The sequence below is a fragment of the Saccostrea cucullata genome, unplaced genomic scaffold, assembly GCF_032062105.1.
Source record: "Saccostrea cucullata isolate Sc308-1 unplaced genomic scaffold, CSIRO_AGI_Scuc_v1 ctg43, whole genome shotgun sequence".
NCBI classification, from domain to species: domain Eukaryota; kingdom Metazoa; phylum Mollusca; class Bivalvia; order Ostreida; family Ostreidae; genus Saccostrea; species Saccostrea cuccullata.
Window position 1 is genome coordinate 1067381 of NW_026934231.1, and position 20419 is coordinate 1087799.

At 33.6% G+C, this 20419-nt stretch overlaps 1 protein-coding gene across 1 annotated transcript; it reads left to right on the top strand.

Moving 5' to 3' along the window:
- The first annotated feature begins 107 nt into the window (after positions 1–107).
- Positions 108–12459, top strand: LOC134240246 (ankyrin repeat domain-containing protein 50-like). Its single transcript, XM_062722337.1, has 4 exons — positions 108–255; positions 360–686; positions 2700–3050; positions 12086–12459. Exons 1-4 carry the CDS (start codon positions 108–110, stop codon positions 12457–12459), a joined length of 1200 nt encoding a protein of 399 aa, XP_062578321.1.
- The last annotated feature ends 7960 nt before the right edge of the window (positions 12460–20419 follow it).

Here is a 20419-nt window from a genome sequence, read left to right on the forward strand (position 1 = left end):
TATTTTGAAATCAACATTTGCATTAAAAGGAATTTAAAGCATATTCTGTGTACAGATTCAACATTGAACCGAAGCCTAAGGACTGTACTATTCTTTTGCCAGTCAATATGAATTCAAATTCAAAGGATGGAAATGGCAACACTTCATTATGTCTTTCTCTTAGAACAAATGCAGAGGACTTCCGAAAGTTACTAGTAGCAGGAGCTGATCCGTTTTCTAAAGAAGAAAATATATTAGAGAAATGTGTCATGTTGGGTAATATATAATATATTATCTGTTGTTTGAAATCATAATATGCTTTGTTTCGAATTTTCATTTGAAATTATCAGTACAAAACTAAGTGAAAAATTATTCTTTAGATGATCTTTCCTTTCTTAACGTGCTGCTTCAGGAGCAAGGAACAACATTTATATGCAATAGTCTCTTTTCCAAATTTTGGGAGCGACAAAATGGTGTTACGTTTTTAAGAAACAGATCTCTCATCGCAGCTGTGACATTACAGATGTTAAGTTCACCCAAGGAGCTTAACGTAAATGTAATAAATCGCCTAAGGACAACACCTCTTCTCTACTTTTGTGAACAAAATGAAGATGTGGTTGTAGAGAGGCTGCTAGAAAGGGGAGCAGATGTTAATATCATAGACAATCATGGACGGACAGCACTGCATACAGTACTTCACTCGGAGGGTATTATTAAAATTCAATTTTCTTAATATCTAATACATTTCATTTTTGTTTAAATACAGCAAATTTGATTTTAGATTTTTAGGGTTATTCATAATCATTTTTGGTTAGGATTCTTATGAAAGTGTAAACTTATTGCAAGGTTATTATGAGCAGGTGAGCCTTCTAAAATATGAAATTCAAAGCCACTGGGTTGGGGATTTTGATGTAAGGCCGGGGCTTTTTTGAGTGTACTGTGAAAATGTTTTTTTTTTTTAAATTTGAACAAGATGTGTTTGTGAAACACTCATCTATGCGCTCGGCGGCAACAAAGTTCTAAAAAGCAATTTTTAGCAAATGGGTCTCAGTCAAGGTCACACGTTGTCCTTGGTGTAAGTTGAAAGTGCTTAATTAGTGAAGTATGCATACCAAATATGAAGTCTCTATCTCTCACGGTTCAAAAGTTATGGCGAAAATTTGAAAGAAGCTCTTTTTAGCATATAGTCACAGTCAAGGTCATAAGGTCATTGACCTTGGTGTCCGTTGAAAGTGTTTTATTAGTGGAGAATGCATACCAAATATGAAGTCTCTATCTTTCACGGTTCTAAAGTTATGGCCAAAGTTCGAAAAAGATATTTCTAGCATAAAGGTCACAGTCAAGGTCACAAGGTCATTGACCTTGGTGTTATTTGAAAGTGTTTAATTAGTGAAGTGCGCATATCAAATATGAAGTCTCTATCTCTCAAAAGTTTTGGCAAAGGTTAAAGTTGACAACAGACAGACAAACAGACAGACAGGACAAAAACAATATGCGCCCCGAAAAAAATTCCGGCGCATAAAAATATATATATATATATATATATATATATATATATATATATATATATATATATATATATATATATATATATATATATATATATATATATATTCCACTAATTAAGTTCTTTCAAATGACACCAAGATCAATGACCTTGTGACTTTGACCTATATGCTAAAAATGGTTTTTCAAACTTTGTTGTCGCTTGGGGCATAATGTTTCAAAAACATCTTTTTTTAACAATTTTTTTTTATATTTTCATAGAATAGCATATTAAGCTTAAGTAGCTATTTCTTACTGACTCTCTAGCTTATTATGCTATTGATTTTTATGTTCCTCAGCACAGTTTGTTAATTGTTAGATTGATAGATCATTATTTCTATTAAATACCAATTTATATAGGTATATAGTACTGCAGTGTTGCCCCAATATTGCTGCAGCAAAACCTGAAATAATACATGTACTAGAACTGCAATTGCTTTGCAGCAACATTGCCGCAACACCTTTCTGGCAATATTGCCGCAAATCTAATTTATATACGAAAAACGATATTGCCGCAATAGTGCTGCAATATACTGCCAGAATGTTGCTACAGTATTGCCGCAACACTTTTTCTGGCAGTATTGCCGCAAATCTAATTTACATACGAAAAACGATATTACCGCAATATTGCTGCAATGTATTGCCAGAATGTTGCTGCAATATTGCGGCAATAATGCCAGAAGATGCCAGAAGGTGATTATTTTGGTAAGGGAAACCTTTTAAAAGTGGAAAGTATTAATTTTGAGGAAGGTTTAAATTAACTCGATTTTTTTCATGGATTTGCTATTTTGTAGCAACTTAATTTCCTTGCGTTTGCTTTCCTTGAATTTTTATCAAACATTTTATTGGTTTTTGGACATATTTAGCCTTTTTTCACTGTTCTTTTTGTTTTTTAAATACCGTCCGATTTTGTAATCATTGCCGTCCGATAATATATTATCGGACTGGTAATTATTATTATCGGACGGCTACAGGTAAATTTTTAGACTACAAGACCAAAGGCATCACGTCACAGCAATGTTTTAAATGATTCTAAAATAACAGAAATTAGCAGTTTTATCATATCATTCCTTATATCAACAATCATTTGTGAAAATAGGTTCATAATAAATTTACTCAATACAAAAAGGTCTCTAAAGAATCTAATTTTTCATTATGATTATTTTCTTTTGTAGATAAAAATGTTAGATATCATATTCTTTCGCTATTAATGAAGAAGAATCCCGATTTGAACATTAAAGATGCATCTGGGATGACAGTTTTTCAAAGAGCAATGGAGGAATACGAAGGATACCTTTGCAATAGGCGCACCGATTTCAAATGGTTATCAGTTTTTATGAAAGAGGCGTTACTTGCAGGAGAAATTTGCGGAAAGTCTCGTTTAAATTTCTTGCTTGTATTAGCATCTCACAGAAAACATTTTAATTTTATGACCATTTTGGTTGACAAAGGTGCAGATTTGTCAGTCAAAGAGTATCAAAGTGGAATTTTACATCTATGCTGGTCACGCAAGTTCCATGATGAAGGTAAATTACAGAATCAGATCATTTTTCATGTTGTTAGCAAATATATTCAGCCAATTTTTTCTCTTCTTTTATTTGAATTGCCAAAGCTACTTTAAAGAGTAATCTAAATTAAAATAAAACGGCTCTAACAGGTTAATAAGACGTGAATGTGTGCTATTTAAAAGTTCATTTGTTTGCTTTTTAAAAAAAAAGAAAGAGAGAAAAAGAGATTGTTGTCTTTCATTAATTCATTTGTGCCATAATTTTTGTTGAAGTTTGATTACTTAAGAGGATTCTATAAATTTGAATATTTATCAGTTATAGACTTGGCTACTTTTAATTTGACCTTACTACCTGACTATTGTGCACTTCAAAGTAAACAAGGGCACCGCTAAGCGGAGCATCCCCTCGCGGCAGGAACATCTCTGGTAATGGTAATACCTCATGAGAGATAAATTCTCTAGAGGGACGTTAAACATGTCAAAGATTGATAGTACAACGTATCTTCTTTAATGTCCCTCTCATAAATATTTTGCTCATATGAAGGCTTGCCCGTGAAGAGCTGCCCATTTTTTCTCATACTATGCACTGACGGTCATTGAGCAGTGAGGGATCCTTTTGTACCAGCATCTATTGGGACATTGGCCCTTGGTTTACACGGTCTCATTCGAAGGACCAGTCTCCACGTCCCACAGTGGGATTCAAACCCGCAAGATTAGGATCAACTCCCTTACTTTTGAAAAAATAATAAGTGGAGTGTTGTTGTTGTTGATCCAATTTTTTTCTTTTTACAAAATGCAAAGTACAACGCTTCTTGGTTGGCTGGGGGGGGGGGGGGGCATAACATTGATACCTAATTTGGGGTAGTAAAGTTTAATAAAAGGTATTAAATTGTTTTTCAGCTCTATTTATTTCTTTAACAAAATTATAGGGGGTGGGGGTGTCTATTTTTAACAAAAATCAAATTGCATAGCATTTAAGTTGGGAGGGGGTGGGGGTCATAATATGCATACGTAATTGGGCAGTTTCCCTTATACCTAGTAGAAACATATCACGCGTGCTACATGTACAAGTCTCAGTGATTTTAATTATTTACCAACCTAATTAGTATATTTCACAGTTCCAGGCAATACGCATTTTTTTCGTAATGAAAAATAACAATGTACATCGAGAGTTTATTTGAACTTGTGGCATAGACGTCGGAATCGGGGTGGGGTGGGGTGGGGGGGGGGGGGGGGGGCTTAGCCTCCCACTTTTTTTTACAAAGAACTTTATTCGGTAATAACCAATATTTGCCCCCCAAATCATACTTTGATGGAGATGTATATAATTAAGTTCTTAAACAGGGGAGTATATGCTGACTTCAAAGCACTGAATATTTTCATAAGTTATGACGCCATATGTACGTAATGACGTCACAAACATGACGTAAATTTCAGTTTTTTATGAATTTTACAGAAAAATGTACATATTTCGTCGATATTTTGAGTAAAAGTCACCGAGTGCATGTGTGTTCAGGATCAATATTTTGATATAATGTGTAGAATGATACTATCAATGAAATATGTCAATATTGTTCCTGAACAAACTTGCGCTCTATAAATTTTAAAGCTAAAATTGTTGAAATTTTGTCCATTTTGTCCTCTTTCTGAAAAAGGATATAAAATCGGACTAGTTTGTGACGTCATAAAAACAAAAATTGTGAATACACTGCTTTGAAACTATAATATTTTCTGTTAATTTATATTTTTCTCATACAATTTATTGAATTCAGCACATTTCAGGAAGTTTTCAAAATTTGACTTTTGTGGGGGCAAATATATGCAATATACCGCATATAGTCCCCACACACACACACTTTCAATTTAACGTGCATCCCAAATTCCAAGACACCTGGTGGAGTTTGGTAATGAAACCGCGACGTTCATCAAATTCTATTAATCTGGTTCCCACAGACTCGACGCGGTTTTTAAACTGGTTCCCTAGCGGAAATGATTATTGTCAACTCGTACATAAAATGTCAGGGTTTCGAGACAGTGTAAATGCGATATCTAAAGAAATATTTCATCAATGAACTTAAAAATTAATAGGCTTCTTCCTTTTATACTGCCACACAAGTATGTAAACGCTGAGAGTGGTTAATGCAAAGGTTCTCTGTCAATCTTGCCCACAAAAGATTATTGTCAACTCGTACATGAAATGTCAGTGTTTCGAGGCAGTAAAAACGCGATATCTGAAGTAATACTTCATCAACGGACTTGAAAATTAATAGGCTTCGTCCTTTTATACTGCCACACAAGTATGTAAACGCTGAGAAAGGTTAATGCAATGGTTCTCTGTCAATCTTGCCCACAAGGTAACGAACACACTAACACACTAACACACACACATACATACGCACATTCGCGATGCTATATCCCCTCTGCAACTAGTTGCGCGAGGGGATAATAATTCACAGTTAGAGACTCGTCTACATCTACGTGCTTGGATTCGCTGTCATCTTGTACTATAATTTAAATCTTGTGACATTAATAAGCTGTACTTCTCTTTTTCAATAAACATTTCTCATTTAGTTACTGTATCTAAATAGGACATATGCAACGTACCCTACCTTCTGATAATTTTTTCAGATATTCTTAATTTAAGATTATAGTGTCATCAGATGTTCATAGACAAAAAATCAGCAGGCATTACCATTTTTTTTGAAAAATATCAATTGATGTAAATGCTTGGATGATTCAAAGAAAAATATATTTTTAAAAAAATACTAAACATAAAAGCCTTGATGCCTCATCTAAATGTCCTATACATGGTTTGGAACTTGTATTGTGAAGAATTCTGCTTCTGGTGCAAAGTGTCGGAAGCGACTGTGAACGAGATATTGCATCAGCACTCAGCAGTTAAGTTTGCTTTAGTATGGTTAAGGAGGCTTTAATTGTCCCCCGCTTTCGGGAAAGCGCGGGGGCATTAAATCTCATTCGTCTGTCTGTCAGTCAGTTTATCTGTCCGCCCGTCACAAAAACTTTAACCTTGCCCATAACTTTTGATTTAGTGGAGCTATGACTTTCATTTTTCACACGTGTACTCCTTGTGACAAGACTTTTCTTTGGGTATCACCAAATTTGACCTTTTGAGCTTGACCTTTGAGTTTGACCCACTTTTACACAAAAATTCTTAATTTTTACTTTGGCCATAACTTTTAAACTGTAGATACTAGGGCTTTTATATTTCACATTTGTATTTGTTGTGGCAAGACCTTTCGTTGGATATCAACAACTTTGACCTTTTGACCTTGACCTTGGAGATTTCCGTACTTCTGAAAAAACTTTAACCTTGGTCATAACTTTAAAACGGTAAGGGCTAGGGCTTTCATACTTCACATATGTAATTCTTGTGAGAAGTCCTTTCTTTGGATAACAAGAACTTTGACCTTCTGACCTTGATCTTGGAGGTTGACCCACTTTTTAAAACTTTAACCTAGGCCATAACTTTTGAAGGGTTAGGGCTATGGCTTTCATACTTCAAATATGTAATTCTTGCGAGAAGATCTTTCATTGGATACCAAGAACTTTGATCCTTTTACCTTTACCTTGTTGTTTGACCTACTTTTTTAAAAATTTGGGTTCAAGTATATTTAATTTGCATCTAAGAACAGTTAAATCTTCGCTTTGTTGCCACACGGGGTCATCAGTGTTTCACAAACGCCTTTTGTTTTTTTTTAACTTTTGATTGAGAAGGCATAGGGCTTTCATATTTGACATGTGCATTACCTATGACAAGATATTTCCGAGCAAGCTATGATTTCTGACTCCTTTACCTAGGCCTTCACGATTAACCTTATTTTTTTTTAAATAAACTTTGGTGATAATTTCTAAATGACATATACTAGGGCGTTCATATTTGACATCTCACCCAAAAAGACACCGAAAGCGGGGGACCACAATTCTTTGAATTTGCTTTTTTTGTATGTTGTATTGCAGTGTAATGATTAAAAGTTTCCGGATAATGTTCATGACTTTATCGGATTTGCTAGTGGAGTTGTGAATAAAGTGTACCACGACATGTTGTCAATGTAAAAAAGAAGCTTGGTCTTTTGTAGGTATTTGTTATAAAGTGCAAGGGCCAGTAGCACAGGGAACAGCTCTAGGAAAGTCATATCTCAAAGAATTCCCACTGAGCCCAAGTGTTTAGCAGCCCTCAAAGTGTAGGTTTAGGTGTGACCTTTTTGACCTGCAACACTGTTTGGATGTTTTCTTGTAATCTAATGATCTTATCTCTAAGTAACGACATGGTCATTTTTTACGTGTAAAATCTAATGCTTAGGAAAAATAAATATAAACAAAGTGTTCTAAAGTGCTCCAATGTATTAGTAATCATCTAAATAGTCAACTAGTGCTAATTGTAACGGGGACCGTTACAGATGTTCCCCAAACGCTCCCCAGCTCCCTTTTGGTGCCATATTCCCTGTAAGCTTCATTAAATAAGACAAACTCGATGCATTTGAGACTTTAACAACGTTTACCCAGAAGTGTACAAAGTTCATTCAAATTTTAGCATTGTACGCGTGCGCATGTGAATGCATGTGCGTAATGACCATATCATCTTGTCTACACAATCTATATATCTAAATATACTAAATATTAAAGTATTTAATCCAAAAGTATTAAAAAGATTCATTCAAGTGTTTTTTTTGATTTTGCTCATTTCACATGCACGCACGTGCATACATGAGCATGGTGAACATATCTTCTTGTAGATGTCCGTTACATCTATCTATGTTCTAAATCTCACCCCGTTTGGTTGAAAACCAAGGGAGTTATAGCTGTTAAAGTTTCAGCCAATCAGATTGCAGCGCACGTACATGCACGTGTATGCATGTGCATGGTGACCATATTTTCTTGTAGCAGTCCAGTATATCTATCTATGTTCCAAATCCCATCCTGTTTGGTTGAAAATCAAGGGAGTTATAGATATAGCTATTTAAAGTTTAAGCCAATCAGATTGCAGCGCACGTGCATGCACGTGTTTTCATGATAATTGCTATATATCATGTTGTAGGATATACTTATGCATGGCTATTTTCAAAATTTCAAAGGATTTCGTCAAAAGACAAGAAAGATATTGAGACTTTAGTTTCAGCCAATCAGAATAAAGTGCACGTGCATGCGCGTGAGATCTTGCTATTTTGACCATGTCATATTGTCTATGCTTCTAATATATCCTTATATTATAAGTTTCAAAGCATTTCATCAAATATTAAAAAAGTTACGCCTATATAAATTAAATCGGTCATTTCACATGTTGCACGTGCACGCTCTTGCAAGCACGTGCGCGCAAAATGACCTTCGTTCCGCAAATCTACATAACATGTCTACTGACCCTAAAAACATTTCACCTTAGTCGGATGTATAGTTTACGAGATCATTCCCGGACAAAAAAGTACCCAGGAAGAAGAAGAAAAATAATAATAACTAGATGCGTTCTTGTTGCTGGTGCAACAAGCAGGTCTTCCGACCGATTTTCCTTAGAATTCTATGCTGCGTCATCCCATAAAATTTCAGAATGTATTTTTCTCGTTTACGTTCATTTACAGCAGCCTCTTAACATATCTCATGATTATTACAGGTATTTCTCAAAATATTTCAAAAAAAGCTTTTAAAAATCGGCAAAATCTTCCATATATGTTAAAATAGAGAGAACAGTTTTTTGCAACTGAAAAAAAGATAGAAACAAAAAAAAAAATATCAACGCCCACAGCGGGATTCGAACCCCCCGACAGTGGGACAAAGTTTGGTTTGGTCATGTCTTTTCAATAGATGCACGCATCAAGATACTAAATACATATTTAGAATTCTCATAAGACACATTATAAACCCTGTAAATACTAATGAAAAATGTTGAAAAACAAAAAAGTTGAAAAATTGGACTTTTTTAATGCACTTCCGTTTGCAGCCGGAAGTCAAAACGACGAAAAATGAAGGTCGATCAACACATCTACAATCGATGTTCTATCACCTCAGCAAGTTTCAGTTTCATATCTTTTGCCGTTCTCGAGAATTTTTTGCGACAAAATTCCATTTAAAAAATACAAATTTCCCCAAAAATCGCGAACGGAGAAAAATTTCAAAAAAGTGAGGGACACCCCTGGAGATATTGACAAGATGCATCTTCCCAGAAAAAATCGCTTAAATTCGTCCACGCACAGCTGAGATATGACGTGTACTATGAAAAGTGGAATAATAATAATAATAAAAAACAGAAGGAAAACAATAAGGTCTTCCGAAGGAAGTCGGAAGACCTTAATAATAATAATAAGAAACAGAGTAAAAACAATATGTTCCCCAACTTCGTTTGGGGAACATAATAAGGTGTGCATTTCCTGAATATTGTTTTGTAAGCTTATGTAGGAATGATGCAAATTTTTCGCATAACATCTTATAGAAAACCCAAAGGTTTACATTTTGTCAAAATAATATTGACCTTGAAATTTCAAACCCGAGAGGTCAAAATCTGCGGTTGATTTAAGGAATAACTGTTTATCTTTATTTTATTTCATAATGTGATCAATCGATTGGCTTGCGTGATAATTTGTATAAACGCCTGTCAATGAACCAGTACATTGATTGAGAAATAAAGTACATTACCTATTTGTAAATCTTATTTCGGACAAAGACATTGGAACTGTAAATATATGAGAGTAAAGCGAAAAGCGGATTTTATGTCGGATCTGGCAATGAAGTACCAATTCCTAAAGAATCTGTAATACATGATTCAACGCTTGCATAGTTAACAGAACAGGCCTTAAAATCTATAAAATCATTAATAGAACTATCTTCTGGATATGGTAGGTGAGGAAGGAATTGAATATTACCATCCTTTTTGGGGACTAAACCTAATGGGGAAACTTACATACAAACAAAAGGAGAGTTTGGAAACATTCCTCCTACTCATTGCAGCGCTACCTCTTTACTTATTTTATTTTCAGCTATGCACATATTTTCACACAAATTACTGAAATTCTCTTGCCCTTCGTTGACCCTGATATTGTAGCCTAAAACCAAAAGTGAAACCCGGAAGTAAAAATTTGGCATGTTTACAATCTTCCAAATGCTTTGAAAAGGAACTAGTTTTATAGGTGTCTGTCCTAGTGAATAAATTGAGCGATTGTTTTGAGCACTTTTCCTCCGCGCTAGCTACATGTGTGGTTATACAGCATCTGGGGGAAAAGACAGGGTTTATCACCATTGTAAACATAACAACAACCCAAAGTTAGTTTGCCTAATAGTAATTTGTTTGATGGAATATTTTGCATGTTAGTAGCTTGCTTACTGTAGCTTGTATGCGTGTTTCCAGCTAAAACATACATAAATCAGTATTCAGAATTAACTTTCCCACATGGAGTGTACGGTGAAAGGGCTTTGCGTAGACGAAACTGCTCGTTGTACTTATACCAAGTACTACCTACTAATGTCTCAAATATTGTTCTACCAAATCCTGTTCTTTAGAACTTAATTTATCTAACATAATACTAGTAAAAATAAAAAGAAATGTCGAGGTCGATTTCTCTCTAGGTAAGAAAGTATTAGTATAAGCAACAGATAGTGTGCCATTCACGATCTGCAGGTTGCCCTGTAAATCAAAATAATCTAATTCCGCAGCAGATTTAAGGAGCAAATGCACATTGATAAACTGACCTACCAAATCTTGAGTTTATTAGGACTTTAGCCTCCTTAAAGTACGAGAGGTGATCAAAAAGTTCGCGAACTAATTGAATAACTTCTATAAAAGAAACAATACTTGGTTTCAGTGTTGATTATATTTTAAATTTATTCTCTCCGAATTAAATGCACATCTGCCACCTTTGTGCTCATGCGCAAATTACATGATATATGCGGTCACGTGACCCCCTCCGTAGCATTCTGTCACAAAAGCTGAAAGATTTTTATATTTCTTTCCATGTAAGTTTATTTTTATAACAAAAACTGTTCATTTGTCAAACATGATCAAATCTCGGAAACAGAATGGGTGGATACACTGTATGAATATCCTATCCAAAAATAAGCATGACGACCACCGAAACCCAAATCTTCTGTCTCGGGAAAGACCTTTTTTTTAAGATGACTAGAGAATTGGTGTCTCCTTTTTATCATATCTAATACGTTTAAAATCTAGAGTAAACGATATTTAGGAATTTAATAAATATATTATTGTTGAAATATTCAACCATTTTTCAAACTGTAAATTGGAAGTCTTTGATAACAAATTGCTTATTCAAAAACACATCTCTTTTCAAACTTGCTTTCATTGGACAACAAATATAATTTTTTACCATCTGCCTTCCTTCACTAAAACGATCAATCCAATCATTTACTGAATTTGTAGGAAGTCTCTTGTCTTAAAAACTGTGTACAAATTATAATACGCTTCTACAAAAGAATTTTCAAGATACTGAATAATTTTAACAGTCGTTCGTTGAACGAGTACAACTGAGACAGCCAATTTTTGTCACAAGTGATCTGCATAGTGACGTCATTTTCACATTGTGACGTCACAAACAAGGAGTAATACTTTATTCAGCATATGCTATTTATAGAACTTGTGTATGGCTATGTGTGTACCAATTTTTTTTTCTTATCTGAATTGTGGTTTTGTAGATATAGAGATAGTTCGCGAACTTTTTGATCACCCCTCGTATTTACAAAACTCAGTTGATGTATTGGGTTATTTTGCTTGTGTTGGACGTTAATATCATGTTAAATGGATTTGTCTCAACATAATGTTGAATGGTTTCGGTTGAAAAAGATAGATAACTCGTTCGATGATTATAACGGAGACCCAAATTGTGGTTTATTTGTACATGTACCATAAAAAATTCGTAAGAGTACATCCCTTAACAAACCTAAATTAATTTTATACTATTTGATATTCATCAATCAATTCAATTTTAATGATAATGAAATTTAACCTATAATTTTCTCTACATTAGAAAGGGAAAGAAAATGTAAAAAAAAGATATGAAATTACAGCTGTATAATACTCTATTTTTCATTAACTAGAGAGACAGAACGAGTCTTATAAAGAATTTCTGGATTTCCTGCTGATATTTAAAAAACACGGTGGAAAATTGGATGACGTGGACAGAAATGGGAACACGCCACTTTTGTTGTTTTTGAAGCATGGACTTAACGACTTCGACGACAATCAGGATAAACTTGTGGATCTGATAGATGAGATAGTGTCACTTCTTGCTTGTGACGGATCGACAGTAAGAAAACGGGATAAGACAGGATTATCAGCTATACAAATTGTCTCATCAAAAGGATGGTTAAGCACAATGAAAATCCTTGTACAAAAGGGGGCCAACATTTCCGAAAAGGATGACAAACAAAATACACGTCGTCATCTTTGCCTCATGGGAGGTATATTTTGATTTTTCTGATACCATTAGATAAGATAATATATATATTTTTAAAATCAATTCGAAGCTAAGTTCTGACAAGAAAAGCACCAACCTCATTTTTCCTAAAGCAAGAGTTTTATGTAAAATGTTTATATAAACATAAAGAATATACAAAAATTTAAGGATTATTATCAATTTGCATACTATTTTTAACAATAAATATGAATGAGGATGAGTTCTTACATGACGTGGTGGTACATTATTAAGAGATGGACATTGATAAACCAATTAAACAGTAACGGGGAAAGTCCACTTTTCATTCTGTTTGATAAAAGGGCGATTTTTTCTGTACCTAATTGTATCGATACTTTTGAATACTTGCTGAAAAGAGTTCTTCCAAATCTACATGTAAAGCGTTATAACCCTCTAGTAGCAGCGATTTGTTCAGCATAAGTATAAATGTCATCTATTCTTGGACTACCACGCAAAAGTAAATGAATCTGCACGTTTTCTTCGGATGCTTTTGCAATTTCAAGCAAGGTAAATTGACGAATATTTGGACCAATTAAATATCAAATGTCTGTTGTTCGGGGAAAAATAATGAAGAAAACCCGTATCATCCCTATTCTGCAATAGAATATTTTATCAAATCCTGCTTAAAAGGCTTAAGGCCGTAAAAATAGAATGACATCAGTTTGTTTATTACGTATAGCGAAGGATTAATTCTTTGCAAAACGTATGAATAGATACATTTTGTTATCTTTTTGAGGTTTTGATAATTTATTCACTGAAAAGATATATTCATCATGCTTATTTTCTTCATGTTCTTGACAAAAAATTGTATATATGTAAGACTCCAAAGTGCGTATGTAAGACTCCAAAGTGCGTTGGTAGTCCGATGGTCTCGCAAAAAACCCCGATGGTCTGCGCCAAACCCCGATGGCTTGCTGTCTTTACGGTTGCCAAAGTTTCCTATGAGATACGTTGCGCTAAAGTCGATGGTGTGAAGGAACAATCAACGTTGATGACGTCACAATATTTCGACGTCAAGACGTTGTCCTGCATTCAAAATCCATTGATTTAGTATTTTTCTCGCATACAATTTTACTTATTTTGTTATAATTGTTTTCGCCCACCAGGGCTATTAGGGTAAGTCCTTGTACACCATTCGACTGATGACAGGTAGTTCTTGAACATCAGTGTGTTTCTTTGATCTCACCTGAGAGATTTTATGGTAAGTCCTCGCATACTACATGACTGATTTGGGTTAGTCCTGCACCCATTCAAGATATCTAGCTTATAGCTGTTACATATTTTTCGACTGATAAGTGTTAGTCTTGCACCTATATCCAAAAGATTATGGTTATTTTTTTTGCGCAGAAGTACTATGACGTCATAAACGTTAATTGTTTTCAGCACCATCGGGGTTTGGCGTGTCAAACGATCGGGGTTTGGCGCAGACCATCAGACTTTGGCGTAACCATCGGACTTTGGAGTCCTAAATATTTATTTATTTGAATATTAAGAGGTAGTCCGCCGAAAAACCAGGCAGGGTTGTATTAATAGGCGGCACATCGAATGTGACGAATATTTGAAATTTTATTGAAAACAATATCAATGTAGTCCAAATGGAATAATGTAATCGAAGATTTGTTTTAAAATTGCTTATTTAGTAAAATATCCTTTTGTTTCGTGTTCTTGAATTCCCCTATATAAACCATTGAATTTAGGTCAGAAACAACGAACTGTAATTTCCAATACTTATTTAACAGGACTATAATTCATGCTGAACTAAAACTAGAAATATTTCGTCTTTCAGTTTCAAAAATAAAATTGGTGGGCAAAACACTCTTGATAGTAGTTTTCTGTCAAAATATAGAGTCGTTTTTATGAAATTTTGCGATGTAAGAGTTATCTCCCGTGGCATCGGTAAATCTGCTCAACACCTTACGATCGAAATCCTAGTGAAATATTTAGAATATATGCACAAAATAAAATTATTTAACAAAAAATTACTACTTTATTTTCAAAATAGAATTCATTTTCGCCTCCAAACGTATTATTTAGATTAAGATTAAGATTGGCAGAATTATTCAGGTTGAATCCACGTTTCCATTGATGTATCAGTGACGTCATATACCTGACTAATATTGCGTCACAATTAAATAGTTACAATTAAGTTTTCCAAAGAAGTTTGTAAATTCTTTGCATAAAAGCGCAAATAAAACGATTAAAAACAAACAATTTCTCTTTTTCTGTTCAATTACTTTTTAGAGTGCATTATCCTACATGTTAAATAATCATATATTTATGTTCCCCAAACGGAGTTTGGGAACATATTGTTTTTACTCTGTTTCTTATTATTATTATTATTATTATTTTTTTTCTTATTTGTTCTCCGGTACTTTTTTGTCCGCGAGTGTTCTCAGAAACTGTTCACCCAACTGAGCTAAAACCTTTTTAGGGTTAATAGGTGTGTAGTGTAGGTGTGCGGAACGAAGGTCATTTTGCGCGCATACGCATGCACGTGCGTGCGCGTGAAATGAGTGAATTGACTGATATACTTAATATAGCTATAACTTTTACATTTTTTGATGAAATGATTTGAAACTCATTATATAAGGATAGATTAGTAGTGTAGATAATGTGATACTGTCAAATTAGCACGAACTCACGCGCATGCACGTGCGCTTTGCTCTGATTGGCTGAAACAAAAATCTCAATATCTATTTTGTTTTTTGACGAAATGCTTTGAAATTCAAAACATAGGCATGCTTTAGGATATCCTACAATATGGTGTATAAGAATTTTCATCAGATCACGCGCATGCACGTGCGCTTCAATCTGATTGGCTCAAACTTTAAATGGCTATAACTCCCGTGTTTTTCAACAAATCAGCATGGGATTTAGAACATAGACAAACATAACGGATTCCTAGAAGAAGGTATAGTCATCATGCACATGCATGCACGTGCATGAACGTGCGCTTCGCTCTGATTGGCTGAAACAAAAATCTCAATATCTATTTTGTTTTTTGACGAAATGCTTTGAAATTTAAAATATAGGCATGCTTTAGGATATCCTACAATATGGTATATAATAATTTTCATCAAATCACGCGCATGCACGTGCGCTGCAATCTGATTGGCTGAAACTTTAAATGGCTATAACTCCCTTGATTTTCAACCAAACAGAATGGGATTCAGAACATAGATAGATATTATAGACTCCTACAGCAGGGAATGGTTATCGTACATATGCATGCACGTGCGTGCACGTGAAATGAGTAAAATTCCAAATACACTAGATTAAACATATTTTGGGATTAAATGCTGTAATATTTAGAATATTGAAATATATCAATAGTGTAGACAAGATGATATGGTCATTACGCACATGCATTCAAATGCGCATGCGTGCAATGCTTAAATTGAATACTTCTGATAAAACTTTGTTAAAGTCTCAAATGTTTCGCGTTTGTCTTATTTAATTAAGCTAACAGGGAATAAGGCACCAAAAGGGAGTTGGGGAGCGTTTGGGGAACATCTGTAACGGTTCCCGTTACAATTAGCACTAGTTTTATATAAAATGTATTTTTTTCACGGGCAACGTCTCAGCTAAAAGTAATTTTGTACATGTCCGAGAACTAATTTTTTAAGCTGATTTACTAGGCTAAGCCTACAAATAATTAATTGTTTATATTGAATATTTCTTATAAAATTGGGATGTGAAGAGATTTTATTTTCTTCTGATTATCAAGGAAAAATGAATATTTTAGATTTACGCAACATTTAATTCAAGTCAACGGAGTTGAGATGTTTATTTCATGATATTTGTACACACACACACACACACAAAACCACTTGCATACATGCCAACTTTTGAAAATTCCCATGGGGGATTTTGCGCGTGACAACAATTTTCAAAGCTTTAAATTCGCGACATTTTGACGTGAAAATAAATGATTAATGAAATACTTTTTTAAAATTATAATATTGATAGCACTTATAAATACAGCACAAATAAAACAATACAAATTAAAGTTTTATTTTTCCAAATTTAAATATCTTTGCTTAATAGTTATCACTTTCTTCTTAGATCAATTTACATTTTGTTTCTGGTATGTACCCTTAAAATCAGGTGTCACTTTATTTCCTATATTAGTAAGTATATAGACAGTGCATGATTATTTTTTATCTCACACACAAAACAATTTGGAGAAATAGGCCTATAATTAAATCATGAATTTTTTAACACTTAAGCCCCATCCCCATCCATCCCAAAGAAAAATTAAAATTGTAAAAGACTACATGTTGATTATCATTTTATTGACTTTAATTTTTGTTTTTAATACAATGACTAATAATTAAGCCCTTAATCTATATGTTTCACTTCGCATACCCCTTCAAACTGAAAAGATTAACCCCCTAACTGCTCCAGGCTATAAGCTACCTGTACCTGGACAGCAGCGTGTGCGTTGAAGCGAGAAGTGATTTCCTGTGGCTAATTAACTCTGCATGCTAAATAAACAATGAGACTTATCTGTGTGCATTGAATAAACAACTCTGATATTCTTATCCCGATTGACAAATTTCGGCGGTAGGGAAACTGAAAATCTTAATTTTTTTCAAATCGGGAAATTGGGGACATTTTTCTCTCTCCCGATCGGGAAGGCGGGATGATAGGGTAAAATCGGGAGAATCCCGCCTAAATCGGGAAAGTTGGCATGTACTTGATTATATTTATCTATGCAGTCAAACCAAAGTAAACGATCCGCGGTACGATTAAAAATATTTTATTAAAAAAGTGAAAAATAAGATTTAAAAGATATTTATTGAGGAAAATTACTGTTGAACTCCCCACTTCAATTTGCCACTAAAACGGAAGATTTCGTGGGCGTATTATTTGTTTTGTATTGTTTTTGTTTGTTTTGTTTTGTTTTTTGTTTTTTTTTTGGTTAAATTTGGTGATTGAAACAATCACATACTCACATTCAATATGAAGTTAAAAAATGTGACCATGTTGGCCAATTCTAAAATGTTTTCCCATTAATGAAAGTTTTTTATTAATATGCCGCCTTGCCCCCCACCCCGTCCCGGCTTTTTGCTTGCGATTTCTAGGCTCTTAAATAATAATACTATATATGAAATAACCTATTTTCTTATTAATATAAAATTAAATTTTATAAGATGAAAATATAGGGGAAACGGCTTTTATAGATGACAGGTTTAAAAAAATTTGCATAAAGCCTACTGTGCACATTTAAATATTTTCTGCATTTAGGTAGTGCAAGTATATTTTCGCCAATGATAGAACTGAACTCTTTAATTCACGAGAGAATTAAAAAAAACTTTAGCTGGAAATAAGATATTTAATAAAGATAAGCTGTTTACTCCCAGTTGTTGCATAATGCATGTACAAATACTTGTTTTTTAATACCGAGTATCAAGAAATCGTACAGATGTTATACATGATTGTAATCTTCATGTACGTAAAAGACATTAGTATTTTAAATAAATTGTATAAACAACAATAATTTTAAAACAGTTGACTTACTGAACAGAAATAAAAGACAAGCATATTTTTTTCTGATACATTAAATGCAGAATATTTCTAGTTTTACGGTAAAAACCGATCCCGATTGAAATAAAACCGATCCCGATTGAAAATAATGCAAAATGTGTAAAGTTATAAAACTAAAGACAACTGCCACCCATAAGACATGTACAAAAATAAATCAAGTAATTTTTTGGCCATATTACAACAAAAGAGCCAAATTTAACATTACAATTATAGTATTTCCTTCTTTATATAATTCCGGTCGGGATCGGTTTAATTGTGAAAAATTGTAAAGCATAGGTAAATTTGACTCCTTTTATTTCTCTCAATATAAGGGTGCCCACTGATTTTATTGAGTGACTCAAAAGTTTGTACTTTGTATTCATAATAACATGAGAAAAAAAATCTGTCATTGAAATGTATTGGGTTTTATAACGTAATGAAAATTGGATAATGAATTCAAAAAGTTACTTGCTAAACTCAATTTTGGACCACATATTTTTTTCTAAAGAAATATAAATTGGAGTCTTTTTCATTATTAAAATTAAAGATAAGAGTCTATGGTATAAATAATATTGATAGACACATCCAGGTTTTGCGTATCTGGTACATATAAAACAAAATAAAAACGTAGTAATTTTTTTTACCTCCATGTTGACATTTTTGCACTTAAAATTGAGCAATTACCAAAAATAGGACTAGTGGAGCACTAAAATTTTTTTTGATGTTGTCATGTGTAAACACTTGCTTAAATAAGTCTATATGCAAAAAATAATAAAAATCCATGACATGCGATGTGCCACCCATTGCCTGATTTTCAGTGGACTGCCTCTTAAGTATTTATAAAGTATTTTTGACATATATGGATGGTCATTTCTTGTTTCATAAGACATTCGTGGCAAAAAGAAACATATATAGAGCTTGTTGACTTCTTAAAAGATACCTTAAGGGGATAAGTTTTAAAATTCTTTTCATTATGATTCCCTACACATTGGAATCGGAATGTTAGAATGGAGGTAGTGTCACAAGCCACAGTTTCTATTCTAATTCAAAACAAGGATCGCTGCAGCTACAAAATTATGATGTTCTCGTAATGGTAACGACAGTAGAACAAATGAGTATGTTGTATTTGGCTTAGCTTCAATAATTTTTTGGAGAGGGCTACAACTCCTTAGGATCTCCGTAATGGTGCAATTGCGGGAGTAATTCACTCCCGCATACACTTCGTTTAAATTATCAGTAAATGGCTTAACATTCCTTACCTGGACTCCAAAAATGCAGCTATGCAACACATAAATCGATCCTAGAATATTGATAACGATCCATATATCGGTTAGTTTTCGTGTATGTCAACATCGCAACTTGAATTTATCCGCCATGTTTTCTGACCTTCATAAATTTTATTTTGCGACAGCAAATGCAAATTTAGGATCTTTAGGAGTAGATCTTTTAGAAAAGCCCTTATTTCAAGCATAAATATCACTGTTTGCATATAAATAAGACTTGATATGGTTTTCTTTATCGATGTTTTGTGATACCATTCATCATAATCTTTTATAAACACTTACAATTGCTTTAAATATAAAGTTGTTCTTCATTTCAAACCAAAGTTTCAGTATATCACGCGTAAACAATCATGGCTGCTGAGTAGAGCAATTGGTAAACAAGAAGATTTATTTTACATGTTTTTCGCATTAAATATACTATGTTGTTGACAGTGAATAAAAAAATTACAAGTGAGTTGAAGGTAAAAACAATTCATTTTGCCTGCAGTCTCCCGTATTTAAAAAAATATATATATATGCACATTACGGGGATGCTGTGGAATTGTAGCCATCTCCAGAAAACATCAGATAAAAAAAAAAATCGGAGAGGGCTTAGAAATTGCGGATATGTTTGAATATATAACCATAACCTCTAGCAATGCATCAACTCGGTCCGAATTTCCTTTTGTAAATATGCGACACTCTTCACACAAAATCCGGATTTGAAACACTGTCTTTGAAATTAATATTATGCTTTATACGCTAGTAACTATGTTACTCGTCTCTGTTTTTATTTATCTATCGTTTTTGTCAATAAATCTATCATGGATAGTAAATTTAATTTTATTGTGGGTATCGCACCAAAACGTACCCAAATTGTGCAACAGAATGAATCCTTTATTTAGTTTAATCTGGCGTCACTTGATAAATATTAAATGGCTCAATTACGGTAAAATAGTAGAATTTTTAGTAGGATTTGTAGAAAAAGAATGAACATAAAAACCCTGGATTGCGACGATGAAGTGAAGTATGTTACTGTTTAACTCCAAATTACAGATTTTGTAGGTAATAGGCTGTCATAAGTAGACTATGTATCTTAGGATAAACATAATTTTTAATGAAACACAATTTATGATTTTTATCAATCTTAAAAGATTTTCGATTTT